This window comes from Monodelphis domestica, chromosome 1 (genome assembly GCF_027887165.1).
Source record: "Monodelphis domestica isolate mMonDom1 chromosome 1, mMonDom1.pri, whole genome shotgun sequence".
Taxonomy (NCBI): Eukaryota; Metazoa; Chordata; class Mammalia; order Didelphimorphia; family Didelphidae; genus Monodelphis; species Monodelphis domestica.
In genome coordinates this window covers 1263121-1274262 of record NC_077227.1, presented here as the reverse complement: position 1 = coordinate 1274262, position 11142 = coordinate 1263121, and the positions used below count along the sequence as shown (strand labels likewise).

At 66.4% G+C, this 11142-nt stretch overlaps 1 protein-coding gene across 2 annotated transcripts in view; it reads left to right on the top strand.

The window, feature by feature from the left end:
- Nucleotides 1–399: 399 nt before the first annotated feature.
- Nucleotides 400–11142, top strand: part of ADGRA1 (adhesion G protein-coupled receptor A1) — a 20582-nt gene continuing 9839 nt past the window's right edge. For both annotated transcript variants that reach the window (XM_056794812.1, XM_056794806.1), the window contains exons 1-5: nucleotides 400–997; nucleotides 1363–1542; nucleotides 3311–3438; nucleotides 3526–3649; nucleotides 4853–4998. In XM_056794812.1, coding sequence (XP_056650790.1) covers nucleotides 1540–1542; nucleotides 3311–3438; nucleotides 3526–3649; nucleotides 4853–4998 — 401 coding nt within the window. In that variant the 5' untranslated portion in view covers nucleotides 400–997; nucleotides 1363–1539. The remainder of the gene's footprint in view (nucleotides 998–1362; nucleotides 1543–3310; nucleotides 3439–3525; nucleotides 3650–4852; nucleotides 4999–11142) is intronic.

Genomic DNA, 11142 nt, shown 5'->3' with positions numbered 1-11142 from the left:
GGCGAAGGGGGGGGGGAGGGGCTCCTCCTCGGCCCAACGCCCCGCCGGCTCCCGGGGGCTCCGCAGATTCCCGTTCCGAGGGAGGTGCGCGGGCCCCTGGGCGGGCCTCCCTCTCGGGCTCGGCTGGGACTGCGCGGACACCTGCGGGGGGAGAGCGCCGGCCGCTGGCCCGCCCTCAGCGCGTGTCTGCGTGGAACCCGAAATAACCCTCCGCGGAGTGTCTCCGGCTCGGTGGCGGGCTCTGGCCCGCTCCGGCCCGGGAGCCTTTGCGCCAGCTGCCCAGGGAGGGTGCGGAGGGAGGGGGAGCTGGCCGGGCCACCGCCAGGGCTCTTTAAAGCCGAGCCCGAGCCCGAGGAGGAGCGGGGACCGCAGTGCTCGCCCCGGCCTGGGCGCCGCTGCCCCTGCCGCCGCCACCGCGCTCCCCAGGTCTGCAGCGGCGGCAGCGGCGGGGAGGGGGAGGGGAGGGGGAGGCGGCCCCGCGGGCGCCCACCCCCACCTCCTCCCGCCCATCCCCATGGCGACCGCCCAGGCTGGCCGGCTCGGGCTTCCAGTCCCTGGGAAAGGAGGCGGGGAGGAGGAGAAGCGATAGCGGCGGCGGCAGCATCCCAGCCCGTCCCCGCAGCCTCGCTGGCTGATGCAGGACTGGGGGAGCCGCGGTCGCGCTCGGGAGCCGGGCTTCTCATCCTCCGTCTTCTGCCTCCCCCTCCCCCTCCCCCGCCCTTTCCTTTTCTCCCCCTCCCCCTCCCCTGTGCCACACGGTACAGCGCGGCGGCGGCGTCCCCGTGGCCGCCTGGGTCCAGCTGCCCCGGGCCCCTCGGCCCCCTCGGCCCCCTCGGCCCGGCCCGGCAATCTGTTGCTAACTCCACCTGCAAGCTCACATTGATCGCCTTCCGCAATGGGAAACTCTTCGCCGGCGGCAGCGGCGGCCCGGGCTCCGGCCCCGCGGCTGCCGGGAGGCGGAGGTCGGCGGCCACTCGGGTGGTCTTTGCGCGCCTAGGTAGGAAGTTGGGGGCAGCCGGGGCGGGGCGGGGCGGGGCGGGGCGGGGGCGCCTCTGCCTGTGGCTGGCGTGCACGAACACAGGCGCTCCTTCATGTATGGACGTGGCGTGCGGACGGCCGAGGGGGGAGGGGGCAGCCTCTGGCCAACTTTATTCGGAAGGGGGGCTCCTCCCCCGCCCCGTCCAAGACGGAGGCCGCAGACGCCGCGGTCCAAACTTGTTGCTGCCTCCGGAAAAGGCTTTGGCGGGCTCGGCGGCGCCTTCGGGCTCCTCCGCGGGGAGCCCTGAAGAGGGTCACCCTGCGGCGGGGCGGCGGGAGGGGGCGGGCTGGCCTGGGCTCAGGGCCTCCCCGCCTGCCTTCCAGAGGGCTGCAGCCTGCGGCCCTGGGCGGGCGCCGGGGCTGACCCCCGAGGCGGCCGCTGGGGATTTTGACCTTCCCTCGGGACATGGAGGCCGGCGAGGAGACCGGTGCAGCGTAGCGGGCTCGGCGGGAGACCTCCTGACCCTCCGGTGCCCGCACTGGGGCCACTTCGCGGTGCTCATGGTGAGTGTCTATGACTTGGCAGAAATGCCGCCGCCGCCGCGCTGTCCCCCAGGCCTGCCCATCATACTAATGAGGCTCGGCCGTGCTGCAATGGTGAATCATTTGCCGAGAGGAGAGCAGCGATCTCTGGGCCGAGCCGGCAGCTCCCTCCCCTCTCCGGGCTCTCGGGTGGGGGAGGGGAGGGCCCGACGGGACGGCGGGGGGCGGGGCTCCTTGGAGCCGAGCCCCACCCTGGGAGGAGCCCGAAGGGGAGGGCCCGCCCTGCCGGACCCGGGGCCAAGCGGGGAGGCGTCACCTACTAGATGGCAGGGGGGCCAGACCCGAAGAAGGAGGACCCCCCCCCCCCCGCGAGGGGCCCATTCTGGCCCCTTTACCGATGAGGAAGCTGAAGGGGAAGACCGTGACCTGTCCAGGCCCCCCCTCCCCCGGCTGTAGTGAGGGAGGTTATCCAGCGGGGGAGGGGAGGCTGGAGGGAGGAGGACCTCGCAGGGAACCCTCGGCCAGAGCACGCAGCCTCCCAGGGCGAAGCCCGACGGCAAGCGGGGGACAAGGGGAAGCAGCCTTCGGGCAGCTGCCGGCAGAGCATTCCGCAAAGGCTCCTGGGTCCTCCCAGCGCGCCCCCCCCCCCCCAGGGAGCTTTGAGGGAGGCTCTGCTGCGCGCCAGCCCCGCCCCTGCCTCCCCTCCCCCCCTGCCAGGTGACGGGAGGGGCCCTTCCCGGAGAGCCAGGCTGGTGAAGCTCCGCTGCTCCCCCGCCGAGATGGGGGCTCCCCGGGGCCCCTGCCGGACAGGCGGGCGGGCGGGCGCCTCACTCCGGGCGGGCGGGCGCCTCACTCCCTGCGGGCAGGTGCGGAGCCAGCCATTGCCCTGGGGCCTCGGGGCGCCGCTCCTGCCCTCCCAGAAGCCTTTGCGCCTCACCACAGCAGGAAGGTTCTCAAGATCATCCTTGAGCCGGAAGCGGAGCGCCCGCAGGCCGTGGCCGGCCCCCCCCAGGATGGCCAAAGGGAGCCGCTGAGGCCCCGGATCCCGGCTCACCCTCCGTCTGGCCCCATTTCCCAGAGTCCTCGGCCAGCTCCGGGCTCCGACACCTGGGCCGCCACCCAGGGGCCCTCCCGGCTCGGCTGGGTTTCCAGGCTCGAGAAAGGGATGGGCAGAACGTCCAGGGCCAGGAAGCTCTGAAGGCCTTCTGGGCCTTGTCTGCGCTGGAGAGCTGGTTGTTAAACAGAGCGCAGCCGTGGGCCCAGCCCAGCCCCAGGAGGGCTCCGGCCTGGGGTTCCTTTGGGGCCTTCCTTCCCATCCCCCTGAAGAGCCCTCACATGTGGGTTCTGTGGCCGAAGAGCAGGAAGGGGGGGGCAAGGGACATATCCAGGGTCACACCAGGAGGACGCATCTCAAGCAGGATTTGAATCCAGGACCTCCCGTCTCCGGGCCCCAGCGGCCCCCCCCCAGATCCCCATTCCCTCTGGGGAGGCCGGAAGCCCGAGGCAAGAGGAAGGCAGCTGCAGGAAGGAGGAGAGCACTGAGCGGCCGTGGGGATGGTGGCCAAGGCCAGAGCGGGGCGCTCCCCTCGGCCCCCCCTCCAGAACAGGGTCCAGGACAGAGTGAGGGGGAAGCGGAGAGTGCCAGAACGGGCTGGGGGGGCTCGGGTTCCCGTGTGGCTGGATCTGAACCCGGGTCTTCCTGCGGCAGTCCCCGCTCCCTGGGATGACTCGGCCAGGGAGGGGGCGCACAGCCGGGGCCGCTCAGGCGCTTCTCCCCCCCCCCCCCCAGGATCTGAAGACGGTCCTGTCGCTGCCCGAGGCCCCGGGGGACTTCCTGCACCCCGTGGTGTACGCGTGCACCGCCGTGATGCTGCTCTGCGTCTTCGCCTCCATCCTCACCTACGTGGTGCACCACAGGTAAGCGGCCCGGAGCGCCGGCCCCGGCGGGGACCCGGGAGGCCCGTCCGCCCGCACCGACCCACCCCTCCCCCTCTCGCCCTCCAGCACCATCCGCATCAGCCGCAAGGGGTGGCACGCGCTGCTCAACCTCTCCTTCCACACGGCGCTCACCTTCGCCGCCTTCGCCGGGGGCATCAATCGCACCCAGTACCCGACCGTCTGCCAGGCCGTGAGTAACCGCATTGTCTGCCCGAGGCAGGGCCGCGGGGGGCTCCCCGGAAGCCTGCTCGGGCCTCGGCACAAGCCGGGCACCTCCCCTGGCATCAGTCGGCCTCCACCCGGGGAAGCCGCTCGTTCCGCAGGCGTGTTCTGGGCTCAGCCGCCCCCGGGGCCACCCGGCACCCTCTTCTGCCTGGGGAAGGGGCAGCTCCTGGGCGCCCCCGAGGGCCGGCAGGGCTGGAGGTCTGAATTCGAATGGCGCTGCCCCCACCTAGCTGAGTCTGAGTGTGCTTTGGCCCAGGGAATGCCGCCCCCTGCTGTCTGCTGCTCTCCGTCCGTCTGTCTCTCCGCCTCCCTCTCTGTCTCTCCCCCTCTCTCTCTCTCCCTCTCTCTCTGTCTCTCTCTCCGTCTCTCTGTCTGCCTTACAAACATGTCTCTGTCCTGGTCTCTCCGTCTCTGGGTGTCCCGGGCTTGTGGAGAGGGGCCGGCTCCGTGGGTCCGACAGTCAGTCAGCAATCGTTAAGCCCGCCTGTGGGTCGGAGTCTGCCCTCGGGGAGCCACAGATAAAGGACTGACGACGAGGTGTCGAGGGAGACGTTGGGGGCTCTCCGGAAGGAAGGGAGGCGCCCTCGGGGGATGGAAGGGGCTCTGGGGGCCTCGGCTTCCCCAGCTGTAAAATGGGGACGAGCCTGGCCCCCGGCCGGTGCCCCAGGGAGGGCCGTGTTGGCGAGCCTCCCCCCATCCCCAGCCTCTGCCCAGCAGCGCAGTGGCAGAGCTTCCTCTCTCCCCTGTCTGGGCCGAGGGGGCGGCTCACAGGCGGCACGAGCACGGTTTGGGCACGCGACGCCTGAAAGGCTCGCCAGCGCTGGTGCGGAGAGAGCGGGGAGGAACCCCGCGCCAGGCGGCTCCTGGTGCCGGGCCCCCAGGCGGCCCGATAGCCAGTCACCGAGCGAGCGGAGGAGTGCCTGGGCCGGGCAGCAGGAGACTGAGCTGCCCGGCCCAGGCACCCTTCAAGGCAACATCCAGCCGGGCTCCGGGGCCGTGACCCAGGGCCCGGCCTCGAGCGGGGTCCGAGGGACCTCCTTCTCCTCCGGCGTTCACTGGGAGCGTCCTTGGGCCACAGAGGGCCTGCGCGCCTGGGCCGGGGCCCTCGGACTGGCCAGTGGCCAGAGGAGAGCCCGAGCTCCCGCTGACCCTGCCCCTCCTTCCCCAGGTCGGCATCATGCTCCACTATTCGACGCTGTCCACCCTGCTCTGGATCGGTGTGACCGCGAGAAACATCTACAAGCAGGTGACCAAGAAGGCGCCCCAGGGCCCGGGGGGCGAGCAGCCTCCGTACCCCAAGCAGCCACTGCTCAGGTAGGGCCGGTCCACGTCTGTCTGTCTGTCTCATGTGTGGCCCAGATGGCCCGTCCACGTCTGTCTGTCTGTCTGTCTGTCTGTCTCACATGTGTGGCCCAGATGGCCCGTCCACGTCAGTCTGTCTGTCTGTCTGTCTCATGTGTGGCCCAGATGGCCCGTCCACGTCTGTCTGTCTGTCTGTGTGTCTCACATGTGTGGCCCAGATGGCCCGTCCACGTCAGTCTGTCTGTCTGTCTGTCTCACGTGTGTGGCCCAGATGGCCCGTCCACGTCTGTCTGTCTGTCTCACATGTGTGGCCCAGATGGCCCGTCCACGTCTGTCTGTCTGTCTCACATGTGTGGCCCAGATGGCCCGTCCACGTCTGTCTGTCTGTCTCACATGTGTGGCCCAGATGGCCCGTCCACATCTGTCTATCTATCTGTCTGTCACATGTGTGGCCCAGATGGCCCGTCCACGTCTGTCTGTCTGTCTCACGTGTGTGGCCCAGATGGCCCATCCACGTCTGTCTGTCTGTCTGTCTGTCTGTCTCACATGTGTGGCCCAGATGGCCCGTCCACGTCTGTCTGTCTGTCTCACATGTGTGGCCCAGATGGCCCGTCCACATCTGTCTATCTATCTGTCTGTCACATGTGTGGCCCAGATGGCCCGTCCACGTCTGTCTGTCTGTCTCACGTGTGTGGCCCAGATGGCCCATCCACGTCTGTCTGTCTGTCTGTCTCACGTGTGTGGCCCAGATGGCCCGTCCACATCTGTCTATCTGTCTGTCTGTCTCATGTGTGTGGCCCAGATGGCCCGTCCACGTCTGTCTGTCTCTCTGTCTTGTGCACGTGGCCCAGATGGCCCGTCTGTGCCTGCCTTGCGATGGCCCGTTCTCACGGTGACGGTGTTGGTCCTGCTCGACCCCAGGGCAGGCTCCTCTCTACCAGACTCCTAGACAGCCTCCCTGGTCCGGGGCCCATTTCCTCAGGGGTCTGCAGAGCCTTTGCCCCCGATGCTCGCGCCCCTCTTTGGACGCTGTAAGCCCCGGTGCTGCGGAAGCCCCCCTGCCAGGAAGGAATGATGGGGCTCCGGGGGCCTCTTCCCATCTCTGCAGTGGGCTTCCGTCTCCTGGGTGGGGGTGGGGGGCGCTCTTGTTCCCTGCTTACTTCGAGGTCGCAGGGTGGAGCCCTTCGGTCCACGGGACGTCTTAGGATGACTGGCGAGCGGCGATGCGAGCGCTCCTTCCAAGGCTGCCTCTGCCAGCCTGCTGTCCTGAGCCCTGTGGGGCCCAGTGGGGGGGGTCCATCTGTCCTCCTCTAAATGGCCTTTGGAGCGTCCCTGTCACGCCCCTGACTCGAACTCCTCAGCCTACACCCATTTCGAGCCAGGGCCGTGCTCTCTCCATGGGCGTCTCCAGCGTCCTGACGTCCAGACTCCCCAAACACTTGCAGGGGCCCAGCCAGGGTGGGGGCGGGGGGTTCCTCGAGTTCTGCTGGGCTCCTCCAACTCTTAATGTACCGGTTCTGTGGTTTTCCCTTAGGTTTCGTGGCGTTTCCGGTTTCGTGGTTCTCCCTCGGGTTTCATGGTTTTCCCTCAGGTTTCGTGGCACTTCTCTTGGGTTCCACACACACACCCGTTCCATGGTTTTCCCTTGGGCTTCGTGGCATTTCTCTCAGGTTTCGTGGTTCTCCCTCAGGATTCGTGGCGCTTCTCTCAGGTTTTGTGGCATTTCTCTCGGGTTTCGTGGCATTTCTCTCAGGTTTCGTGGCTTTTCTCTCGGGTTTTGTGGCGCTTCGTGGCATTTCTCTCAGGTTTCGTGGCGCTTCTCTCAGGTTTCGTGGCTTTTCTCTTGGGTTTTTGGTGCTTCTCTCGGGTTTCGTGGCATTTCTCTCAGGTTCTGTGGTTTTCCCTTGGGTTTCGTGGCGTTTCTCTCGGGTTTTGTGGCGCTTCTCTCGGGTTTCGTGGCATTTCTCTTGGGTCACACTGCTGAGCCTCATCTTTGTTCCTTCCTTGCCGCCGCTCTGGGCATCACCTGAACTATTTCTAGCCATTTTTCTCCCTCCTTGACGTGGTCCCGTTTGGGTTTCGTCGTCTCCTCCGGCCACCCAGACCCGTTTCTGGACTCGCTCTCTCCCCGGAGGGATTCCGCCTCCTCGTTAAGAAGACGCTTGTCGGCTTCTGTAGCCGCATCCGTGGCCGCTGCTGGCCGGAGATTTCCCCGTTCTTGGCCCGGCTCTCGGAGCGCTGGGGGGCTGCTGCTGGTCTCTCTGGGGTCTCGTGTGGCGCCGGGAACACCTTGCAGGGCTGATTGTCGAGGAGGTCGCAGCCGGCTTCTGCACCTCTTGGGGGCTGGAAACGCTGCCCCTTCGCAGAAGGAGAAGGAAACTGGCGTCCGGGTCGCCTTCCACGCGTGTCCCCTTGGGCAGGGCGACCCAAAGTGGAGCAGGACCTGCGCCCTGGGCCTTGCCGAGGCCTTCCAGCAAACTGCACCGCCGTGGGTGACCAGGGCCCCGGGGGCAGGGCTCTGTCGGCGTCCGTGGGGAGGCGGGGGCCTCTGGGGTACGGACGGCTCCCTCTTCCCTTCCGGGGTGGGCCGCTCAGACGTCCGAGGACGGCCTTCTGCTGACCGCCCGGGGTCCAGGTTTGAGCCTCCGGGGGGCGTCGTTGGCCTCTCGAGGTGCCGGGGGGAGGCCGGCCTCGACCCCGCTGCCTTGTCCTTAAAGGAGCCCGTCTGCGAGGTCCCCTCTGCGGAGGACGCCGTGGCGGAGAGCCTTCAGGAGCGAGGGACGGGCCGGCCCATCCCTCGGAGGGCTGCCCGGCCCGGACACGCGTTACGGAGGACTTTCCAGCCGCGAGTCAGAGACGCCCGGGACAGCGAGGCCGGCCACGGAGAAACGGGGGCGGAAGGCCTACCTCGGACACCCGCTCGGGGCTCCCCAACGGCTCGTCCTCTGAGCACACAGACGGACGGCCACCCCGGGCGAGCCTCCAGGAGGAAAAGGCGGCCCTGAGCCTGGCCGGAGCCTCCCCGAGGGGACGGGCAAAGCCAGCCGCTTCTGAGGGCTAAAGTTCCAGGCTGGGCGCCGAGAGAAGCTCCGAGGCCCCCCCCCGGGGAAGGAGGGTCCGGGTGGCCCCCCGTCTGCCGGTCAGAGGCGTGGGGCTCCCCTCTGTATGTGAGCCCCACTCACGTGTCCACCCTTTCCGCCAACGTGGGGCGTGCAGCCGAGGGGAGCATTTCACGAGCAGACACTCGGGGGGCCTCCCGCAGCTCCCCGGCCCGTCTCGCCAGGTCAGGGGGAGCCCCCGGGCCAGGGCTTCCGGGTTCCCCATGAGGCCGCCCCAACCCCGGCTGGCTCTGCTCGTGCGCTTCTTCTCTGCCCGGCCCGTCTCGGGGCCTTCTGGCTCCCTTAGTCCGCCGGACTCCCAGCGCCCGAGCCGAGCGGGCCTTCCGAGGAGACGTCACGCGTGCCCGGCTCGGCTGCGTGTCCCGAAGCCCTGACCGGCTCGCCGGGCGCCTGGGCCTCGCTGCGAGTCTGTCTGGTCGGCTCGGGCGGAGCCCCGGACACGTGGGGACCGTTCTGTGCGCCAAGGAGGCCCCGAGAGCAAGGACTGCTCCACAGTCCTCCAGCTGGCGAGGGCCAGAGGGGAAAGGAGGGCCCAGGCTGCGCGGCAGTGGCCCCCGCTCCAGCTCCCAGCAAGTGGCCTCCACGAGTGGCGCCCTCTTCAGCTCGCTTGTGGGGAGGAAAGGGGCCGTCGCCCACCCCAGAACCTGCCCCTCGGGCTGCGATGAGCGGGCAGAGGTGAGCCTGCACACGGGCCGGCAGCCATGGTCGGGAAGGCCTTCCCGAGGCAGGCGTCCCGAAGCGATGGGTCAGCCCAGCCACTGCTCCAGGGGCCGAGGAAGGGAGGGGAGAAGCCCTTTCCTTCCCGAAGCCCCGTTATCGGACGGGATCGCCGGCCCCCAGACCACGCTCTGCACCCCACTGGAGCTGTGCGGAGCAGAAATGGGCTCGGCCGGGCCTGGGACTGCTGAGAAGACGACGGAGCAGAGAGCCCCCGGCCCCCGGCTCACCTCGGGAAGCACGTCTGGAAGGGGCCCACAGGGGGGCCACACGCCCCAGATCAGAGGACCAGCACCCGAAGCCTCCACCCCAGGAGTGGGCCACAGGGCCGACCAGCCATATACAGACAACAGGGACCCAGAAGGGCTTCGGGGGGGGGGGGCAGCCAGAGAAGCTCGGAGGCAGAGAGGAGAAAGGAAGGAGAGCCTGCAAGGGAGAGGGCCCATCGGGAGACAATGGAGCCCCCTAATTTACTGCTCCCTCTTTTAAAGCACACAATCATCCTGACAGAAAACCAGCCATCCAAGACTGGGCCGCCATTTTGCTCTTGAAGAGAGAGAATTCCAGCAGGGGTAGAGATACCTGGCATTCCCCATCCCTGCTGCAGCCCACCTCAGTGGTATGCTAGGAAGAAAGGAAGGAAAGGATAAAGGAAGGGAGGGAGGAAGGAGGGAAGGAAGAGGGAGGAAGGAGGGAAGGAGGAAGGGGAAAAGGGGAGGAAGGAGAGAGGGAGGAAAGGAAGGAAAGGATAAAGGGAGGGAGGAAGGAGGGAAGGAAGGAGGAAGGGGAGGAGAGGAGGAAGGGAGGAAGAAAGGAGGGAGGGAGGAAAGGAAGGAAAGGATAAAGGAAGGAGGGAAGAAGGAAGAGGAAGGAAGGAAAGAAGGAAGGGAGGGAGGAAGAAAGGAAGGAGGGAGGAAGAAAGGATAAAGGGAGGGAGGAAGGAGGAAAGGAAGGAAGGAAATGAAGAAGAAATGTGTTCAGCCATTCCCCAATCGGGGGACATCCTATCAGTTTCCAATTTTTGGCCACCACAAAGAGCGCAGCTATGAATATTCTTGTACAAATCTTTTTCCTTATGATCTCTTTGGGGTACAAACCCAGCTGTACTATGGCTGGATCAAAGGGCAGACAGTCTTTTAGCACCCTTTGGGCATAGTTCCAAATTGCCCTCCAGAATGGTTGGATCCATTCACAACTCCACCAACAATGCATCAGTGTTCCAGTTTTGTCACATCTACTCCAACAAATGCTGGATAAATCGATATCTGGATAAAAAGCTGGATAAAAAGAGATAAGTATCTCTTTCTTTTGCTGCCATATTGTTGGCCGGAACTTCTTGAATACACCATCTCCCCTCGCTTCCTCCATTTCCTTCCCTCTCGCTCCCCGCCCATGGCCATCTGGCTTTCCACCTCATCACTCAGAAACTCTCCAAAACGATCGGTGATCTCTCAATGAGGCAGCCAGGTTGCTCAGTGGGTCACCCCCCAGATTTGAATTCGAATCCAGTCTCAGACACTTTCTGACCCTGAGCAAGTCGCTGAGTCTCCCCTCCCTCAGCTCCTTTTGCTATAGAAAGGGGAGGATCGCACTTAACTCTTGGGGCCTCTGAGGACAAATAAGAACGTCTTGGTTAAAAGCTTTTCTTGAAAGGCGACTTCGCCACTGCCAAACATGCTGCCCTTCTCAGGCGGACCCCATCCGTGTACCTGCAGCGCATGGCCTGGTGGGCTCCCTCCTGGTTGCTGACCTGTGGGGGTGCCCCAGGATGGCCTCCTCTTGGTGAGCGAGTCTCTGCAGGCTGGAGCCATCCTTGCCATGCGGAAGCTGCTGGACTCCCAGACAACACACTCGACTGCATGATTCAGTGCAAGCCCCCTGCCCAGTGGTCTGAGGCGCTAGAAGGGGGGGGACTAACAAGGTGGCCTCTGGTGACTCTGGTGCCCGCACCAGCGCCTCCTGCCTTTCTGCAGTGCTCCGAGGGCACACGTCGTCATTCGCACACAGGCCCACATGCCTGGGAGCCAGCACCCTGACACAGTCACGTGCCCTCGGGCCCCCTCCTTCCCACGTTCTTTCTCTGTATGCCTGCGAGGGGCAATGGTTGCCCCTAGCGAAGGCTCCTCCCCAGGGCTGGCCCCTCCCTCCCTGGGGTGCAGGGGACCCTTGGGGCCACAGGGCAGCAGAACTCAGTGGAAAAGTCCACACTCACGGGGAACACCACCAGCCTGTCTCTCACACTAAAATGTGCCCCCATCTCTCTCCCTCCCTCTCTCTCTCTGTCTCTCCTCAATCTCCTCTCTCTCTCTCTCTCTCTCTC